This window comes from Amblyomma americanum, chromosome 2 (genome assembly GCF_052857255.1).
Source record: "Amblyomma americanum isolate KBUSLIRL-KWMA chromosome 2, ASM5285725v1, whole genome shotgun sequence".
In the NCBI taxonomy this organism is placed as follows: domain Eukaryota; kingdom Metazoa; phylum Arthropoda; class Arachnida; order Ixodida; family Ixodidae; genus Amblyomma; species Amblyomma americanum.
Genome location: NC_135498.1, coordinates 44896579 through 44918259, shown reverse-complemented (window position 1 = coordinate 44918259; position 21681 = coordinate 44896579). Strand labels below are relative to the sequence as shown.

At 44.5% G+C, this 21681-nt stretch overlaps 1 protein-coding gene across 1 annotated transcript; it reads left to right on the top strand.

The window, feature by feature from the left end:
* The first annotated feature begins 155 nt into the window (after positions 1–155).
* On the top strand, positions 156–21640 carry Nipsnap (protein nipsnap). The gene is made up of 9 exons (XM_077654106.1): positions 156–312; positions 978–1120; positions 1211–1256; positions 6250–6341; positions 10510–10721; positions 13146–13177; positions 16523–16611; positions 17004–17087; positions 20953–21640. Exons 1-9 carry the CDS (start codon positions 242–244, stop codon positions 21015–21017), a joined length of 834 nt encoding a protein of 277 aa, XP_077510232.1. The 5' UTR covers positions 156–241; the 3' UTR covers positions 21018–21640.
* Positions 21641–21681: the final 41 nt, after the last annotated feature.

Sequence of the window (21681 nt, the reverse complement as noted above, 5' to 3'; positions counted from 1 at the left end):
TTTTCTTAAGTATCTGTAGAATTATTCGTTCTGAAAATCCGTTCCAGACGTTCGGCTCTCCGGATCCGGAACAGCGTACGGAGAGACGGAAGCCGGAGAGCCTGCTACATAACGGGACCGCTACAGGACGTGGTGACGTAACCACGTTGCCGAGCAACTGGCGTCGCGTTCTCCCTCTCGCCTGTCTTTTGCGGCGAGACTTCGCGAGAACTTTGGGTGGCCGAGAACGTGAGATGGGAAGATGGCGAGTCTGTGCAGAATCAAGTGTTTTCTAGCGCCTTCGTCGCTGTCGCTAGGATCCCATATTGCAAGGTAGGAAGCAACGGGCGAACTTTAGACGGCACTGCCGCGACCTCGCCAACAGCGCTAGAAGTAGGCTTGCGGTTGTCACCACAACGAAGTATGGCGGCGGTGTTTTTTCTTGCGGCCTCGGCTGGGTGCGATGTGTGCTGCCGCTGCTGCAGAGGTGACCTACCGCCGATGTTCACTGTGCCAGCGCCGCTGTTAGAATGTTCCTTCTCAGAACTGCCCTTGTGACGATGAAAAACAGCAGCTTTTTTTCCCCAAAACGTCTGCCTAGAGACCGTCAGCGATATAAGAAAGTTCTGGCCTTGGTAATGTCTAGAGTTCATTAACACCAGTCTAACGTAACCATCCGGTGGAGAGAAGCCGGGGTGCAGAGAAAAACGGCTTCTTGACGGCTAAGGCTGGCGCGGCGTTATGTTTGGGAAAAGTTCTCACTGGGACTGTATGCGCATTTTTTTTTCCTCACTGGTAGTCGCCCGAAGCTTTGAGGAAACACGATCCGTTTGATCCGTGCACCGCTGAGGTGGCGATACGGGCGAGTAGATTTGTCCGTTTTTTTTTTTTTTCCTTGCCCTGACTTGCAGTTATTCCGATACGAATTGCCCTGCAAGCATGTAGTCGCTCACTGCGATCTTGGCCAACTCCCACATCTCCGCGTTTCTTGTTGTCAGGGCGCTAGGCACGACTGCGTGCCGGCAAGTGAACAGCTCCGAAGGATGGCTGAGCAAACTGCTGCACGTGCGGAAGATCGAACCAGGCAAGGATTCCCACTCGCGGCTCCTGTCCGACACCGAAATTGTCTACGAACTGCAGAGTAAGCACTAATGTCCTCATTTGCTGCTGCCTCGTTTACCTTGTTAGCCGCCGTTTGTTTATTCGCCTCCATTGATTTGTTTACATGCAGTTCACGACGTCAAACCTGATGGGGTACAACCGTATCTGAAAGGATAGTAAGTACCTCTTTGCGTCTTCACCATTTTCTTTAAAGCATAAGAAGAAAAAAAAATGGTTTCATGATATTCTTTCAAAACTTTTATTTACTATGGGTGATTGAAGGCGTACTTTGTAAACTGAAGCAGTGCTACTGTTTGTGCTGATATGATGAACTGTGTCACAAGGTGCCGTAATATTGTAGTAAGCACTAATATACTAGTGGAATGCATTGAAGTAGAAAAATTAGCCAAGTGTGCTGACCTTAGGAAAGGTAAGTGTAGAATTTAAAAGGTTTATGCCTGCTTTATGTATTGTTATGTGATCACCTACATGTGCAGTCTTTCTAAGCTCATTTGTGAGCAAGTATTCAGAGCTTAAGTCGCTTTAACGTGTTAATAATAATAATAATTGGTTTTGGGGGAAAGGAAATGGCGCAGTATCTGTCTCATATATCGTTGGACACCTGAACCGTGTTATCGTAAATGCTTTTTGGCGCTATTGGTAAGTGTGTGAAGGTAGAACACCTCAGTTGGTGCTGGAGTAAGTCTTAGTTTTAGAAAGCCACCAAGACTGTGTGAAGCTTTATAATGAGCGCTATTTTAAAAAGGTGCAGGGTGTTACTGGAAGCTTATTTTCTAAATATGCTCCAGTGAATATGCTCCACGTAAGTAGTTAAAACAAGCATTGTAATGAACGGATGCTTGTTACTGCTCAACAATATGATATTCTTATTTAGATGCAATGAAAGACGAGTGCAAGTAGCATTGGTGCATGCTTCTGCAACGGCCCCACGAAAAGAAAACCTGTTTGCCACTATTGCCCTACTTTGGTTCTTGCATTGTAATACCCATCTCAATTGATGGCACATCATGGATGGATGCAGTGCATGTATGAGAACAGGCAGGGTGTAGTCAATCCATGCATAATAGGGATGTAAGGCATAAAAGACGTAAGAACAGTGCAAAAGGAGGTCACACCTGGCCAGCCTGTTCATGGTGCTCGAATTAGTACTGCTGTGATGCAATATACCTTCAAATTCCTTCATTCAATGGCGAGCTCCATAGTTAAAAAGATGGTTTTGTTCAGTAAGTACAATGGCAAATGCCTTAAAGAAATGCGATGCTATGGAGCTGAGCTTGTGCTTACGAAAATTGAGACAAACTTCTTTGAAAGACTTATGGGCAACTGTCTGGCCTTCCTTTGTACCATGAAATACAGGACATCTTGTAGCTTGTGTGAAAGCTGTTGATTGCTTAGCTCGTTAGTATTTCTTGTTATTTATACTTGCTCATTGGCTCACTTTGTTCAAGATACACACATTTTTCTATTTGTTTGGCATTGAGAAATCTAAATAAGAGGTACTATTTTTGGTCACTACACTCACAGATGTTCTGCTATTTTAACACCACAGTCTGCTCTTTGTAAATAGACCACAGCACAGACCTATGTTGGCTGGTTGCTATGATGCAGGTTTTGACCCTTAACTTAAAAGAATACTGTCATGTGGCTTGGACAAACACACGTTAAAAGTCACATGTGGATGGATATGTTGGTGTTCAAACTTTCCTACTACTTGTTACAAGAAGCAACGTCTATCTTATAGTGTGCTTCTTGTTTGTTGACAGCGGAGATTGAAAGAAAAGTACACAGACAACTTCGCCTATGAAATGAGTAAAGAAAGTGGTGCCTATGGCTTGACTCCATATTGAATTGAAGGTTATTTAGTACCTAATATTTGGCCGCTGCGGTGGCTCAGTGGTTATGGCGCTCAGCTGCTGACCCGAAAGACGCGGGTTCGATCCTGGCCGCGGCGGTTGAATTTCGATGGAGGCGAAATTCTAGAGGCTCGTGTACTGTGTGATGTCAGTGCACGTTAAAGAACCCCAGGTAGTCGAAATTTCCTGGGACCTTTACTGCGGCATCCCTCATAGCCTGAGTCGCTTTGGGACGTTAAACCCCATAAACCAAACCAATCCAGTACCTAATATTTGCGTTTTTCCACATAGAAATATTTGTCTGCATTCATGCCTGATTGAAATTTTAACCCTTTCGCTTTTCTTTCGAGAGGCTAATTGTTGAGTGTAATTTTCCATTATCCATGATACTACGTGATCTCATGTTATAAACCTGAAGAGAAAGCTTGAATGCCAAAGCACAATGATCAAGTTGATTGAATTCATGGATGCATAAGGATCTAGTTTTGCACATACTTCATGCACATCACAACAGACCACCAGACGCCCTCTTCAAATTTAGGCCTGTATGTTCGTATCGCCAAGTTCTAATTGTTGTTTACTACAGCAGCATTCTATTGGAATGACTTTTCCCACCCCATTGCAGCAATCACCTTTTAGTCAGCATTCTGGAAAAGTGACACCTCTAATCTTATGTAAAAATAATCTTCTTCCTAACGCTATATTACCCTCTCCCTTTATGTAATACACATGACGGAGCTATTCCACCTAATAAAATGAAATTGAATAAAAGTATGTCAACACTGAAGTGTGTAAGTCCAACTGAATACTTGTTGAGTAAAATAGAGAGATTAAGGAATTTTAATGAGAAGAAAGAAGGAGAGGCCTGCTGAATACCAGCTCCTGATCGCAAAAATGCCACTCTTACTAAAAACTAAGCTTTTGTAAGGTAGAAAATAGCAAGAACCAAACCAAAATACAGGTATCGCTGAAACAGGCCAATCTCGCAAGTACAAGCGTGAAGACGTCATAGGACAAGAGATGCCACCTTGGAGGAATTGTCCTTACTCCATGGAGCCATGAATCTCTGAGGCTGACAAAGGGAAGGTTTCGCGGTTCAGTACTGAAGTAAGAAACCGGTAGTGCACATTTATCACACAAGGAAGACAGACCAAAGACAACCTGAATGTTGGAAGCAAAGAAAACCGATGCTTGATGGTGCCACAGGCGGCCAGGAGAGTTTTGGTTTGTTATGGCGCTTCGCGTCTATGAGCTTTGTGTGCCCTGTGGTTTTGTTTTTGACGCGCCTCGATTTACAAGTGCCGAACAGCAGAGGAACTCCAAGTGCTGCATCAAGTGCTGTTAACCTTTGAAGGAGCCTATTAAGGCTGGTCAGATGATCGCCACGGTCGATGAAAAACTATGATGGCACGATGGTCGGTGATCGTACAAGGCAGTTAGCAGTTTAAAGAGCACTTGTGTTTTCGTACGCTTGCCTGGCAAAATGTTCCCGGCTGTGCCAGTCAACTTCGAACTACTTAACGGAAATCGTTTATTAGGGACGGGAGACAAGATACAAGCCATTTAACAAAAAAAATGCTGATGGCCTAGCTCTGCTAGGCCAGGATATCCGTAGCGAAAGCGCAGCGACTTCTGCATCGAAAGAATGCGTCACTAGATGCGCTTTTATTCATGCATAAACCTTGAGCCGTAGATGCGGAGTGGTAGCGTCTCCGCCTCAAACGCCAAAGGCCCTGGTTCAATTCCGAGCATGGCCACAGGTTTGTTTTTTATTCAGTGAGTGTGCGGGGTGTTTCAGTGGCTCCCATAGATGCCGCCACCGATTATGTTGGTTAGCGGTTAAGCGCATGCTTTGTTAAGGCGCGTTTGTACTCCGCCGTAACGCGCACGCGCGCTGCACGGCGATGTCTTGTCGGCCAAAGCGAGACCCTGTATACTCGAACTGCTCTTGACTGCTGTCGCGTTCGGAGGCTTCGGCGCACTGTGACAGCACTGGCGGAGGCTTGGAGCACGTCTCTATTTCGCGCCGAGTGCGCCAACTGCCGCGCGTTGTGACCTCATGTGCCTCCTGAGCACCACCACGGCGAAATTGCAAGTTCGCGGCCAGAAACGCTCTCGCTTTATAAAGAGATTTGGAACCTGCAGAGAGCGTGACTCCGCTCTCCTGCAACTCGTTTGTTTGCGGCTCCATTCAATAGCTTCGGCAGTTGGGCGGAGCTGTTCTATTCGAGCTCTCGGCTAATTTAATCCATTCACAGCACACATCTGAAGGTACATGCAAGTGGGTGAGAAAACCCTATCCAGTGGACCCCGTACCTCCGGAAACACGTGGAACCCGTTAAAGCATCGCGCGTCGGTTTTAATTTAAACGCGAGCGCCCTTGAGCACCCACCTGTTTTTTGTGGCAAAAAAAAAAAATAAGTAACCTGGCCCTTGCAACCGTGAGAGACCTCTTTGATGCCACCTGCTGCATCGTGCAACAGTGCCTTTCAAGGGATCACAATCCATTGGCCCCAAAGCCTCGGCCAGCCTCCGATGAGCGCGACATGCCGATCTTGTCCTCACCCCTCGTGACTCCCCGCACTGAGGTTAAGATATTTAATTAGCAATGGCAGCTCACTGAGGAAGGGGAAACGACCCGCCCGCGCCTAACCTAACGGTGCTCTCTCAAAAGCATCGCACGCTCTGTGGGGCTGATGTCGCTGAAATGCAGGCAGGAGTTTTTGTGAGGACTTCGTTGGCGGGTTCGGAAATGGGATCCATCGTAACGCTGGCAAGACGCCGGTGCAAGCGTAAACAAAGCGACCCCGATAGATGCCTTCAATGTGCGGCAGCGGCAGCTTTCAGTTCGGCTGCTACTGGACCGGACCGCTAGCCGCCAGAAATCACGGAGTCTGCGTTTACGTCACGTTTCACGTCACTCCGGTCTGTGACGTCATAAGAGTTGCCGTGACGTCATAAGAGTGTGCCGAGTTTGAATCGGAGGACGGGAAAACTTTTTCAACTTCGAATCCAAATTTCTTTGAAATAAATGCATCTTTCACTCCCGGACGAGCGGCAACAAAGCCATGAATTGCTGAACTATCAGATTTTGCTAACAAAACGAAATTGATAGAGTTCTCCTCACTGTCCCTTTAAAGAATGACTTTAGCATAATGTGAGGTTTTTCTAAATCTCGTGCAGAATTAGATAAGTGGTTGCTGCTCCATGCAACCACAGCAGCTTTTCAAGGACGGTGTTTGCTTAAAGTGACTGCAATGAATTTAAGTTTTTTTTCTTACCATTTTTCTTCCAGCGCAAACTACTGCCAACTGCTGCAGAGCAAAGCGCCTGACTGTGAGCTGATTGGCAGCTGGCAAGTGGTCATTGGGGACCAGGACCAGTATCGTAAGTACTCTATTCCTTAATGATCTATCTTATCACTTGGGTCTTTTTGCTGCCGCATTGCTCAGTGCTGAAGAATGCTGCAGTAGGTTGCATGCGTCTTATGCAGTTCATTTGATTTAAGCACATGCAATCATAGCTCAAAGGCAATAAATCCAAGCCCAGCTTTAGTTGTGAGGAAAATATGGAATATTGAAGATACTGTTATGAACATATTAATAATGGTCTAACCTTAAATGTATAGAAAGAAACTTGCTTTAAAGTTCGTCCTGTGCATGCACATAGTAGCTAAGACTGCCATAAAAACTAGTGGGGTGCGTTTTTGACAATAAATAACAGAAAACTAAAAGCACCTTGAGGGGGGATCTGCAGGTATATTTATTTTATTTTACTTATTTAGTACTGCGGAGTCGTTTGACTCCAAGCAGGGGTGAGCACAGATACAAGTAAAAAATAAACAAGGTATACATGTGCGTCATGCAAAAGCAAACAGACGATGCAAAAAAAGAAGCAAAGAAACAAGTGTTTCACATACAAAAGGCTCTCAAATTAACAACAAACGTTTCTATATTCGGGCTATTCACTACATTCGGGCAATTCATCCCACTCTGTAATCAATTTGACAAAAAATGAGTGTTTAACTGTATTAGAGTATGCACTAAATGCTTGTAGCATTTTTCCATGGTTATAACGCGCACTTGCTCGCAAAACAGGAGTAATATAATCATGAGTGTTTATTTTAATCTGAGTATTATATATTAGGTACAAAAATTTCTACCTTGCCTCAGTGCACCTTGTCTGAAGAGATTCTAGGCCAATAGAATTGATCATAGCTGTTACACTATCTGTTCGTTTGTATCTGTTGCAAATGAAATGGGCTACGGTCCTTTGCACTCTTTCTAATTTGGAAATATTCTTGGCTGTAATTGGGTCCCATAAACAACAGGCATATTCCAGACGAGGCCGCACCAAAGCCTTATATGCTACCAGTTTCACATGTTTTGGGGCCTTTGGCAGTTTATTGATTATTGTGCAACCTGATGATATGAAAAAACAACTGCTTTCGTAAACAACTTCCCCTTGAAAAAAATGCACTTGTCCAAAATTTCTGGGCATGCTTACTGCCGTTGGAGCCTTTGTAGTTGAAGCTGCTTTTAAATCTTGTATCTTTAGGTGTACAGCCCTTCTCGAAATTAAAGTTCTCAAGGGGTTTGCCCCTGAGCCATGTAGAGGGGCTCTTGAAGCATGTGTTGAAAGTATTTGTTGAGGATTCACTTATGTACAGGTGTGGCCAAAATATTACGGAGCATGCTTCGGCCTTTGAAAATTTTCTTGCGTGTTCTGTAGAGGAGATATAAGTGTGTCTTCTGTTCATACGCGAATGCGCAAGCGACATGTGCTAAGCTGTGTAAGAAGTACCTCTTAATTTTCGTTAGGTAAGGTGTGGCGAGAGTTCGAAGCACCGAAACGTGCTCCATAATATTATGGCTGGGACTGTACAGTTATACATTTCAAAAGCAGGTGTAGACTGTAGGGTTACATGGATGGTGATGTTCTGCAGGGTGGACGTACTCCTTGCTGTAGTAGGGCCTCTAAAAGACTCCTGTAGTGTCATGTTAAAAGTGGTTTCTCTGGGCCTTTTGGAACTGTCTTCTGCTGTGCTGCTTCACTGTGTTACAGTTCACATTTGCTGTTGCATTGTGTGGAGAATTCTACGTATTGAAGTGGGCTTCCTCTGTAGTTTCCCCTGACTCGTAGCATGCTAAAATGTTTTTTTTTAAATTTATTTATAGATACTGCGATCTAGTGCAGATCACAGCAGGGTGGGAAAAAACAAAACAACATACAAGCATATAAACACACTCAAATTCATAAAATTTACAGGCACTTTTCAAACATCAGTAAAGAATTATGATTAACAGTCTCGCTATTAAGTTTGTTCCATTCAGTAATTGTCCTCGGAAGAAAAGAATATTTAAAGCAGTTATTTTGCATGTTCAAAGGGGTTATTGCTAGTGCATGCCTTTGTCTCACATTATAACCTGAGGAGTAAGCAAAATAAGTCGAAGTATTAACTTTATAATAACTTTTTATAAGCTGGAAGAAAAACTTCAATCGACAAACACGATTGCACTCAACGACTGGGGGTAACCCACTCCGCCTCACGAGCTCACTTACAGATGAACCCCGTGCTTTCGCGCATTTTATGACGCACCTCATCCATTTTTTCAGTCCTGAGAAGAAGGCTGAGGTCTGCATTCGATTTGATGGGCTCCTCAGAGTCCTTCTCCGGACAAGGACTTTCGCTGAGGACACCCAATTTTTGAAATAAATTATACCATGTGTTTGGCGCATGATAGCCTAAGTTGCTTATGCGCCATAAAACCCAATGCAATACAGTACAATACTTACAGATGCACGGCCATATGAGTTAAAAATAAATCTCACTACTTTATGCTGTATTCGCTCTAATTTCTGAATGTTTGTTAATGTGAAAGGGCCCCAGATGATTTCAGCATATTCTAGTAACGGACGAATGAGGGAATTGTACGCCAATAGACGAACACTAGGTGGGGATGACTTTAGTGAGCGCCTCAAGAAAAAGGGTTTCCGCATTGAATTTGCTACGACAGCGTCTGTGTGTTTTGACCACGACAGGTTGTTAGTAATCCATAGGCACAAATATTTATACTCTGTCACCTCTAACAATATGTTGTTAGTACCGTACACAAAATGAAGAGGTATTTTCTTGCGTGTAATTTTCATAAAAACGGTTTTTTTCAAAATTAATGCTCATCTCCCATTTTGCACCACGCAACCACCTTCGCTAGGTCATTATTTAGACGTACCTGGTCATCAACTGCAGACACCACTTGATACAAAAAACAGCCATCCGCGTACAGCTTCACGTGGACTGAAAGATCTGCCACAATGTCATTAATAAACAATAGAAATAAGAGTTGTTCGAAAACGTATCCCTGGGGGACACCACACATAACCCGGACACTGTTAGAAGATATATTGTTGATCAAGGCTTACCAGCAGAAGTAAATGCAGTTGTCAGATTTTAAAAGCCAGTGGGAAACATGTTTGATTATCTTTGATTATCTCTGTGTTACAGAAAAAAAATCCAAAAAGTACAGTTTAGTGATTTTGTCATCTAAAATATGGCTGATCAGTTGAGAGTCCCGGATTAAAAAAGTTTGGCAGTGTTTAACCACGGTTATACCCAAAGGCCGAGCGATAGCATTTTGGCAATGGCACGGGCCAAATTTGAAGGTCGCCATCATGTCTGGCATGCTCAATAATGTTTGGACATTGTTTTTGATCCAAATCGGGCAAGGTCAAATTTCGGGGGTGGGTCTAATTTTGGGCGGGGGATCAGTGCGAAAGCACGGATTTGTGCTTAGCAGAAGACGACGATGAGTGGGCAGTGCCGCTGGACAGAGCAGATGGAAATTGATGAAGACAACGCTCTGCGGTGCACAACGCGTCGTGCCGTTTAACACGAGGCGTGTTCGGCTGTGGCGATAGCCTAGTGATCTCGCACAGAGTCCTGTGAAGCTGATCTGTTCGCGCTGCTGCGGGTTCGACTCTCAGCCATAGATTGATTGCTTTTTCTGCCTCTTTTTCAATTTAGGCACATTTCGACCTTGTCTAAGCTGCAGGTCAACTTCAGACAGCGGACAGGCCACATGATGTTGAGTGGGGTTGGTACATTGAGTAGAGCTATCGCTCTAAAAGTGAACAAGTCCTCTAGTGTCTTTTTAGAGACCTGGTAATGCTGTCTTGCCTTACAGCGATAGCTGTTAATTGAGCCACCAATCCCCAGATCCAGGACAGTGGCGTAGCATCCACAGAGCAAGAGTTAAAAGAGGGAGAGTGGGGCAGGGGCAGGATAGCTGTTCCACTACACGTCAATGCTGCCTTTTTTATGGACATTGTTTTCATCACACATCTGTCACAGTGTAGCAGCTATCACTGGGCTCTTGCTTTACACAGCACAGCGTTTGGCAGTGCGTTTTTTCTTCATGACACTTATTCTGGGTTTTCTAGGTGCCTGTTTCTTGTTGTCCTATGTCTTAGCTCTTGCTGGACGTTCAATTGTCACTCGTGAGAAGCCATTCGACACTTACTCACCAATCACACTCTGCTGCTGTCTCCCTCACAGTTCACATCTGGCGTTTCAAGCAGGGATGGAAGTCAGCGCACAGCTCGATCAACTTGTGCAACACAGATGACGATCTGGTCAAGCTTCAGACGGATGAGTCCAAGCACCTCAGGGCACGCCAGAACCAGTACATGTTGCCCTTCAGCTTCTGGGGTAACCCTGAGCCCAAGCACCACGGGGGCATGTACGAGATTCGCTCCTACGTGCTCAAGGTCAGGACTTGCCGGAATCTGTTCTTAGCATGTTGTTGTTTCTGTATTTTTTTAAGGAACCCATTTTGAAGTATGTTAGTGTCTTCACAGTTTTCTATTGTGTGACACCATAATTCCTCAGTCTACCTTTCCTCTTCTCTGCGGCTGACACATGAAGGAAGATGCAACACACGTTTTAGGTCTCATATTTTTAAGCCCTCTTGATTGTGTAGGTACTAATAATTAATCTTTTGTGGTTTACATTGATTATTTGTTGGCTTTGTGATTTTCACATGCATAATATTTATGCAAAGTTCATGTGGTCGTGTACTGGTAAACAATATATGCCATATAAACCTGCGTATAATGCCAGTTTTTTTTTTTTTTCTGGTTTTGCATGTCAACCCATATTATAGGCGAGGATGCAAACAATTTTTAGCCCAGATGTACAATTCTTGTTTCGTTATTAGTCATCACAGTTGCCATCAGACTTCCAGCAAGAGAAGGATCTAGTGGCTTTGGTTGGCTGCTTCAATTTCGGGGTTGCACTGACCTTGCCACGCCCACTGTATCAGAAGCAGGACAACCGTACTTCATGCGATGACAGGACTGCAAATGCAGTATTCAGCTCCTTTAGAAAGGAAAGTAATAATAGCTGCCGAAAGCATCGACATTGCATCATGCACTGCTACATGTAGTGGATGAGGTAGCAAGAGCCTACTGTTACTGCCACTGGAGAGTTGAAAAATGCCTCTCCAGTCATGCTGGGCAGTTGGGTTGCGGACACTTGGGCCAGAATTCCTGACGAGCTTGTTGGCTGCAATTTCAAGAAATGTGGGACATCGGACATGTTCGAGGGTACCGGTGACAGAATTGTGTGGAAATATTTCTGTGAGGAAAGACTCTCCGAAGACAGTACACCCGACGACGATCACTTAAGTGCGAAATCCAGTACAAATACAATAAGCCCACCTTATAACAATATTGAAGTGCCAAGGAAATATCGTTGTTATAACCAATAATTGTTGTAACTGCATTATGCAAAAAAAACCTTTACAAACTGCAGTGCATTTAATGACAAGAAACAAGAAAGTGGCTTACACAGTTCACTGCTTTGCAGGAAGAAATCCATAAACACTCAGCTTTGACTGCTTGATAGCAGTTTTGTTCACACATCTCTGCAGGCCATGTAATCGGTGTATGTAGCCGGGTGGGGAAATCTCTTTAGAAAAAATGAAGTCCCGGGGGGGACTCGATTGTTCGTAAGGCCTCCTGATATAACACAACTTGCATAAGCTCCTGTTTGTTGTTTTTGTTTGCAGCAGTGAGATGATCGCCTCGTCGGTGAGGTCTTCATTTGTCATTTCTGCATCGCCAGTGTGCAAGAATTAAGCCCCAACATGCTGCGATCGTTATCGCCCACCGATGACCAAAGCACCGTAGGCGTGCACTGGTCTTTCTTTAGGAGGGGAGGACTTCATAATAGCAGCTGTGTTCAATTCTTCTCGGTATTTACTGCGAGCAGTACTGGTGCTAGGAAAGAAAGCACTTTTGAACACATTAGTGCAGCGCATGATTTCGCAAATTTTCCCTGTGTGTTTACAAACTGGGGGAGCCAATAAGTAAAGATTTCAATTTTCTGGATCCCATTACCATGATGGTAGACACGAAACAACATTTCTGATTTAATTTCAAACCGCTTTGTGCTTAATGAATCCCAGCTCAGTGAAGCCTTCATAGGTGTGATGCCCTCTTTGTAATTATAATTGCTACTTACCAACTGAGCAGCCTGATACTGCCTTTATTGTAGTATCAGGGCATTCAGGGACGAAAGTCAGTGACAGGCGAGTGGCAATATTTTAAGGCTATGTCCTGCTTGCTGTTGTCGTCACGGTCACCACAGCAGGCGCTGTGCACTGGGAAGACCATTCATTTGCTATGAGGTCATTGTGACAAACATGAATTTTTCAAGTAAAGAGCACTACGTGATGCTAAAACAGCCAACTTCGGTTTAATGAAAGTACATTTGAAGTGTCCAAGGCATGTTTCAATGCTCAGCTCGTATATTTATTTTATGTGTGTTATGATTATTTGTTCATAATTTGTGCAATTTAAAATTTTTCACCGCAGAAATAGGGGCCCTAAGTGTTCTTGTCGATACAGCGAATAATTTGTGTTCGTGACTTGGTGAGCAACGTGCTATGTGAAGTGGAACCACGAGAGTCAGTTCAGATGCACCTGACGAACAGAAGCCATTCCCTTCATATCATTCTGGTGCTATAGAGGCTTAGTGATTGTTTGTATGTGTCAACCATGAGTGTGCCAATTAATATTTGATAGTGCATGCCGTTAAGAAACTGTATGTCATACAGATGGTCTCTGTTGTACTGTACAACTGAACGTTTCGCAAGTAGAGGTAGTATAACTGCTCATTCTTTATTTCAGCCAGGCACCATGATCGAGTGGGGCAACAACTGGTAAGTGCACAGTACTGTTTTGTTTTGAAATCGGGTAAAATTCTCAAACACCTACACTCTGGAAAGTATGACGGTAGAATTGTGATTACGGGCCTCGTGTGCTGGTATGGGGGCGCTGCTGCTTCAGAACAAGTGGCGCCACCTCACGTGAGCGCGGTGCGCATGAAAGGCGGCTGTCCGCTGTCGTGTGAGGCAGTGGAAGGAGCCGTGAAATCCGTACTTTCCGACAGCATTAGTGCGTTGGAACAGAGCAAGAAACCGTCGTAGGAAGCCGTTTCTGCAGGCCAGGCAGATGTCGCATTCACTCATCAACACGGGTCTTGTCTAAGACTTGCCCAGAGGCATGGAGTCAGGCATGCGTGCATAGCACTGACTCTAAAAACTCCATCTGGGGCCACCAGCTCCGTGGTTCTTTTTGCACCCTGCACTCGATTCAAACGGTTGATTGTGCTGTGACTGCGCAGTTCCGGAAAAAAACATGGCAAATGCGCAGCCCAAATGAAAAGCACTCCCTATTGCAAAAACCAGCGTCCTCCAGCACGAAACCGGTATCGTTATTGCGCTGGTTTTGGGTGGGAACATTGGCTGTCGGCGAATTTCTCTGGAGCTGGGATGAGAAGACACTGTTTTTGCTGGTAGGATGGACTTAAACACTGGAATCTGCTTTACCACGCTGGTTTTCCACTGGTATATCACTCATGGCACTGGAACAAGTGCTTCACGCGTTGGGACCACGCTGGTCCCAGTGACAGTTTAGAAATAGCCGTCAGTCCTGAAACTGGGAGCTGAGACATCGGGCAAATGAACCATGTTGTGGCAGCGAGCGCTGTTTTTCGGAGTCTCAGTTTGAAACTAAATAGGAAATGAAAGCAATTTCTTGTTATTCCAGGTGTTTAGATGGGTGAGTTGATTGTTCTTAAGCTAGCGGAATCGACGTAGCACATACCCTCAGATCAGGCATTGGCGAACAAACTTCAAGAGAAGACCGGAAGGAAAAATGTGGGCTACCGTCACAAACTTAAAACGTGTGCTTGAAGACACTGAAAAACAGTGGCTACTGCCAAAATATGCACAGCTACAGCTTCATCACAGGCTACTAACGAAGCCTACGAAGTAGCGACCTTACGCTCGCTCTCTTCCCCGCTCCGGCCAAGTGGGATCAGAGGTGCAAAAAGACTAAAACAATAAAAAAATAGTGCCGAATAATGAAGCAATGTGTAAAAAGAAACAAAAAGCACGCAGCGCGTGTGGGCTATTTCCTGAATGTTTCTTCAGTGTTGTACTCTTTCTTGTCCTGAGTACCAATGCTGAGCCGTTGATTGCCCAACACTTCCTGATGTCAAACGAGGCTTAGTTTGATGCAAAATTTGGCCTTCGCTGCTCTGTAGGCCAGTTGTGAAGATACGTCGCGCAATATGCCAGCACGTTTTGCGCTGGAGCTCCTTGTGTAGCGACAGTTCCATGCGCGGCACAAGAGCACAGCCAAACAGGAAAATTGCGATTTTAAAATCATTTCATGCAAACTACTGTGCGCGTAGAGATTCAGAACATCATTGGGAAACCTCGAGAGCCGGCAAGCATCTTCAACGTTCCTGGAGTGGTAATCCTTTAGCCGCGGCCGCAGCTTCACTTCAACCAACAGCGCTGAGCCATTTTATTCAGAGTTGAAATTGAAAAGTAAAAAAAAAGACAAGTAGTTTGCATGTCGTCGATGTGACGTAGCGGTTAGCGCGTCCGGCAGGTAGTCGTAAGTGCCTAGTTCGAATCTTGCTGCCTGTGATAATTTTTTTCTGGTATTTTCTTTACTTTATGCCACCTATTTCGCAGATTTTTTGTTGTTTTTTTTTAAATCCAGGCTCATTTCCTTGGCCCCGAAAACCAGTGCTGTGTCCCAGTACACAGCGCCATACTGGGCCCATAATCAGACATGACGCTGGGACGCTGGCCCCCAGCGGCACTGGGTTTTGCAATAAAGCTGTTCACAAATTAAGGTGTCAGATGGCCATAAACACAACAGTAAACAGAGGTGCATGTTTTACTAGGCATTTGCTGCTTGTTCTTGCGAAGAGCCATGACAAGGTCAGAGGATCACAGCACAGCGTCGGTGGTCCCAGCGGCGTCTGATCATGACAGCCACTATTTTCCACTGCGCCTCCCAGATGGCGCCACATGTAAGACTAGCTGCAGTGCACGAGGCGTGTATGAATCTCACTGGGCCACAAAAAATGTTTGTATCATCTGAAATTCATGTCATCGAAAGTGGACAAAATCTGGATGCATGCGCACAGGAAATGCATTTACACAGATCTGTTTTCGGTTCATGGTGTTCATTTACAGCCGCACGCCACTGCTGTCGCGTTGAATTTGTGTACATTATGCATAATGCACTCTGGCCAGGAAATTTATGAATGCATATCGTGCCGAAATTCGTATCGACCGGGTTCATAGCTTCGACGTTCTACTGACTACAGGCCATTTTGGTTATTGTTACCGGCCTTATAGCACAGAGTGCAATCTGTATGGTTACACGGGATATGAATACCCTAGTTCACTTCAATTTTTTGTTAAAACAGAGTTAGAGCTAGCAGTGCCCTCTCTACTTTGCGAATCCAGAATTGGGGGAGGGCAAAAGAAGGGTTGAGCTCCCTTGAATTTTGTTTGTTGCCAAGGGCGCCGGTACTGGCCTCACCTCCTGAAGACTGACCTGCTTGCATCCCGCCCCACCTTTTAACTTGATAGCGTTAAAGGTTCCATTGCGCAGAAAATCTGGCGTTGGTGTTGTGAGCGATAAATAGGGCGGTGTAGGATGGCCCAGGCAGCCACTCCTGGAGAAGCAAGCTGGGTGGGCTCCTAGGTCACGTGACCCTGTGGCGACATCACACCCTGCCCGTAGGATTGTGAGCAAACTAACTGCCCTGGCAGGTGGTAGTTAAATCCAGGTGGTGGCAGGTGGTAGTTTTATCTGGTAGAGGTTGCTCGGCAAGAGCAACTAAGGTCACACAAGGTCCACTGGTGGCAGCACCTTCCGTCGCAGGGCAGCGGCGCATCCCTTAACCGCTGTACCATTGTGCAAGGAGTGGTATGACGACTCCCGGAGACATGAATGTAAAGTTGGAAATGAGCAGTTTCGCGCGTATGGGCATTAACTAATTCGCGCTATTTTGTCATATCCTTACGGCGGAGTTTAAGTGTTCCCTCCAATTTTTCAGGTTGTCTGTACGCTTTACATAAAAGTGTAATAACAACAAAGAAATATAGCTCTCACATTGAACAAAAGGGAGCGCTTTGTTTATTTTGTGCAAGACTGCTCTGATTTTCAGCACTGTGATGGTTCTTGTCCTGCAGGGCCCGAGGCATCACATTTAGGAGAGCCAATGCTGTGGCCGGCTTCTTTTCTCAGATTGGCCAGCTTTACATGGTCCATCACATCTGGAGTGAGTGGATTCTGCTATCTTAAAAGGGGGTGCTTTTTTTTCAGTGCTACTTTTAAGTAACAGAAAATCGTGCGCAATGTGGCCTTGGACCCTTGTTTGCTTTGTGTTGCATTTCGAGGAAACTTTCATTTCATTTCTTCGTATTGTGGAATCGAAGTTTCGCTCCCTCTCTTCTGTTTCCTGCTTCACAAGTGTCCACCTCATTACATTACCGAATTGAAAGGCAGCTTTGAGTCCTCTGTTACCAGTTTTCCGTGCTGTCGAGGCCCAGATGCGTACAGTGTTACGAAGGACTTACATGGGCTTTTCCACATTACCTACAGCTATGTCCTGTTTGTAACCCTGTGATGTTTCTCATATATTTCAAAGCACTTCCTTGCATGTTCTTGCAGCATACAAAGACCTCCAGGCTCGGAAAGATATTCGTGAAGATAACTGGAGGAAACCTGGCTGGGATGAATGTGTCGCCTATACAGGTAAAGCACAGTGTTCACTGTATCACTGAGAAATACAGTGTGCCTCTTTCTTTCTTGTATAGTAGAACCCTGCTGTTAAATTCGCAGATGCAGCGTTTTCGTGAGCCAGTCCCGCTCTAGCTGCCGTAGAAACCCATATGCAGTGGCATAGTTAGAACTGGGGGGATTCGTGCGCTGCGCCGTTTCGTGCTTCCGCCACCTTTGAAGACCGCAGGGGAAACGCGAGCCTGCGCTTTGCATTCTGGCGAAAAAGGATTGTCATACACGTTCCTTCGGCACTTCGCTTTGCAGAGGGGCCAAGCTCTGTACTTTGACATGACACGTGAATATTTCCCGGTCATTCTAAGGATTATGGCCAGCATTTTATCCTATCTGTCGATTCTGGAACCGATGCTGAGCGCCCTTTCTTTGAAGATTTGGTGCAGAAGTAAAAAAAAAAACCTGTATGCCTGCTATATTCGCGATCTCAGGGAACGAAAAGTGTATATGGGCGGAAAGAAAAAAAAGTCTGAAATGAAAATTGTGTGTGTTCTTGCACGTGGAATAGATTTCTTAAAAACCGGGTTAAACTCAATTTCTCTGCAACAACGCTCCTTCTAGAGGACACTCAAGCGCAAGGGCATGAGGGCTTGGTTATAATATACGCACTATATACTAGGTGCCCGAGCTAAATGTAACCAAGCTTTTAGAAACACGGAATGTCCTAGCCGCGTGAGACCAACTGAGGGTTGTTTAGAGTCCCGTGACCGTCTGTAGTATTTTTTTTTTCTTCAAAGTTAACTAATTAGTTAAGCATATTTAGTCAACTTTCTAACTATTACCCTGGGGAACGAAGTGTCAATGGAAAAATTGTAGATCACTTTCAAAAACAGTTGACTGCAACGCTTGCACCAAGATACCGGTAACGTGAAGTAGTTTGTTTTTTTTGCCTTAAACCCCAGCTCGCGCAATAAAAAAATGCGTCTACATGACAGTGGTGCCATTTAAACGTCCCAAGACGCATCTTGGAGAACAAAATCCATTTTTACTCAAGTGCTCTCTCTGATGAGCCTTTGCGTGGACATAAGGGCATAGATGTGACCCAGCAGCTGGTCACGTGATAGCTTTCCAATAAATAAAGATACTTAAAGGGACTATGCAATAAATTAATTGTGATTACGTAAAGCAGACGAGAGATAGGCATTTCATCACTCGTCACCCCAACGCAAGAATTTTTAAGCTAGCATCAATAACACTGAATATATAGACGATTAAAAAGTACGCTCTTCCTCTCCCCCTCAACTCGTACATGCGGGGCACCAGACAAAAATAAAGAAAACAGCTCTGGGACTGGGCCCCGCCCATTAATACGTCATCCACTAACATTCCTTTTGCAACTTCTGGTTGTCGCTCCTAGCACCCCAGCAGCAACGTCGGCGGCGTGATTGCGGCGCGCGTTGGGTTTCTTTGCTTGTTGTCTGTTGTAGTTAGCAGTAATGGACCCGGACCCCGAGGTGCGACTGCTCGCTCTTACGGCCGCGATGGGCATCGAGCCCTATGCGTTCACACCGTACCAGCTGAACGTTAGCGACGACAGTAGCGACTCGGCGAGCCACTGCGAGTGGCTCCGGAACTCCCGACAGAAGGAGGCGGCAGAGGAAAATTGAAACCATATGCGCGAAGGCAATGCCCTGGCTCACGCTTGCCCGAGAAGGTCGCGCGGCGGCAACGAGCAGACGATTTTCACGGCTACCGGAAGTGTGCCCGTGACTGCCGTGGCTCCAGCGAATGACAGCGTGTGGTGGCCTGGCGACGTCATGGGTACAGTGACGTCTTTTTTCACGATTTTAGTTTCAAAATTGGTCACTATGATCACACCAATCGGCCCGCGAATTTTAAGAAACACGGTTTTTAAAAATTCATAATAAATTGCCGGCTCAGTTCCGACGACTCATACTTGGTGTGAATGCTTCTTAGCATCATTTCTAAGCATTTAAAACATTTACAAGCGACTTTTTATTCTCTGCATAGTCCCTTTAAATCGTACCTTGATGTAAACAGCGCTGCTAGTGGTTTTTTGAGACGATCTACAACTTTTACATTGATACTTTGTTCCTCAAGTCAGTAATTAGAAAGTTAGCTAACTAGACTTAACTAATTAATTAACTTTGAAGAACAAAAAATACTACAGACTAGGACACGCGACCCTGAACAACTCTCAGTTGGGTTTCACTGGGGCTAGGACACTTCATCTCTTTTAAAAGTTTGGTTACATTTAGCTGGGACACTCGGTATATGAAAAGGCAGAGAACATATGTTTTCTTGAACAAAGCTGAAGGCTCCGCACGAAAATTAGTGGATATGCTGTGCTTATTCTCGAAGAGTGTTCATTCGATTGGCGACCTTAAACCTCTTTGAACACAATTATTCATGACACGGTTAATTTGAGCATAGATTTGAGAAGTAATTTTTAGAAGCAAGAGGCCAAAGCACGGGTACTGACCAAGCTTTGTACTGACATCATTGCATCAAGCGATATCCATGCTGCCGATGTACTGCTGCAAGGCTCCTGCCCATTTAAAATAGTCACTGTGATGATTAACGACTGTTTTCGCAGTGTACGAGGCAGGCAGGTCATGCATGCATGCAAAGTGCTGTGTAGTAGTTTGAGAGTTTATGCAACAAAATGATTGTTATAGATGAGAAAATATCTAATTTAAACAATTTTTCTGCGCAGCCTGTAATTTTCATGTTAGAGAAATACTGAGCAAAAAGATTGGGCACTTTTTAAGCACCTATAGTAAACTGTCTTTGGATGCTAAGAAACAACTCCAAAAAAATCGTAATTATTGAAATTTTCGCTGAATGACCTGATTTGTGCCCAAATTTGAACTGAAAAATTATCGCCCAATATTTGCCGCCCCCCCCCCCCCCCCCATTCTGGAAAAATAAAATCTGAAAATAACGAGTCCTACTTTTGAAACTCCTCCAGGGCATTAAAAGTACATGTGCCTTTGACACACACATGCATTGTAGCCATGGACCTGAGCCAAGTCTTGTTTTAATACAAGCCTTCAAATGGACTCATAAGTAAACTACAAAGCAGGCTTGTTCTGTTCTTGTTGTGAAATGTAACGTTACCATATTTTTGGTGTGCTATTTGACATGACTCAGTGTACAGCTGCTGCTGTTTGGCGTGACATCATTTGAAACAAGTTGGCCCAGAGAGTTAAATTACATACAGGTTGGGTGCTAAAAGTGTGACTAGCATTAAAATGGTAAATGAAAAATATACAATAGGGCAGCTCATTCAACGTGAGTAAAGGGTTTAATGAAAGACCTGTGCATGCTGTAAAAATGAAACTGAAGCAATGATTTTTGTGGTCACCTAGCAGAGGCAGGAGTATTTTTATTTTTAATAAGCCTTTTTCATTAAGAAGGGTAATTATTGATCATTTGAATGACCAGTGATTAACATAAACTTTAATTTAAAAATTAAGGATCAAATCAGACTTCGAATAGTACGATGCTCCTGACACTTATGTAGTTTTTGTATGAAAGTTTCTTTGACTGCTTAAATTGAAGTTTGTGAAATCTAGGTGGCCACAGTCGGTGTGCCCGTTATGAATGCTGTGTGCCTGGTGGAACAGGACATTCTCACCTAAGCAGTGGTAACAAGACGTCATAATTGGTGACGGTAGTGTTACTCGCTGGCTAAGCAGTTCATCAGAATGGAGGTGGCCAATATTCTTATTTGTGGTACAGTTCGTCGGGCAACCAGGCTGCATTTGAACACAGGGGCATTTGGCACACATGTAGCTTCATTTCTCACTTGCACACTCATCTGACTGCTCTTCTTCTGTTCTCTCTTTGTTGCTTTTTTCAGTTCCTTTGATTCGTGAAATGCGGTCAAGGTGGATGCGACCCACGGAATTTTCACCCATGAAGTAGAATGCAAGCTCAGGCCAGGCTGATGCAAGGAAGAAGGCTGCAGGACTAGGAATTGAATAGGACTTCGTCGTCGGATGATTTTTAATGCATTTTTTTCTGATCTTTATCCTTCCTAATAGTTGTTAATGTTTGGGGAGCATTGCGCTGTCGTTAAATGACAACACATGTGCGAAAATTTTGACAGATTTATACACTAAGTAGCAAAGTCTTTTGTTGCTGCGCTTTTTTAACTAGCTTGTTTTTTTAGCTCATTTGATGGTTATTTACATCTTTCACGGAAAGAAAGCAGCCTGTTCACATGTTTTGCGAGACTTAGTGCTGAGAGCGATGCTGTTTGACATGTTCATTGAGACTGGCAATGTGAGCTAGCATTTCATGAAATGTGCTGGTGCAGAAAGGAGGCGCAGATATTTTTATTATGTTTCAAATTTGAGCGGCCTTGCGTGGCTGCGTTTTGCATGCCAGCTTAAGTTCTGCTCTGCAATGAAGGCCTAGCGCTGACTAATGTTTGTTAACTCAGAGAGGGATGGGGTTGCTGGGAAAGTGTTTTTGTAAATATTCTGTAGAGATATACAGTGTTAGTTTATAAATAAACTGCCCTGCAGACGACTGATGCACCTTCACTGTTGTTTATGTATGTGTTGGTTTTTTTTCGCGTTTTGAG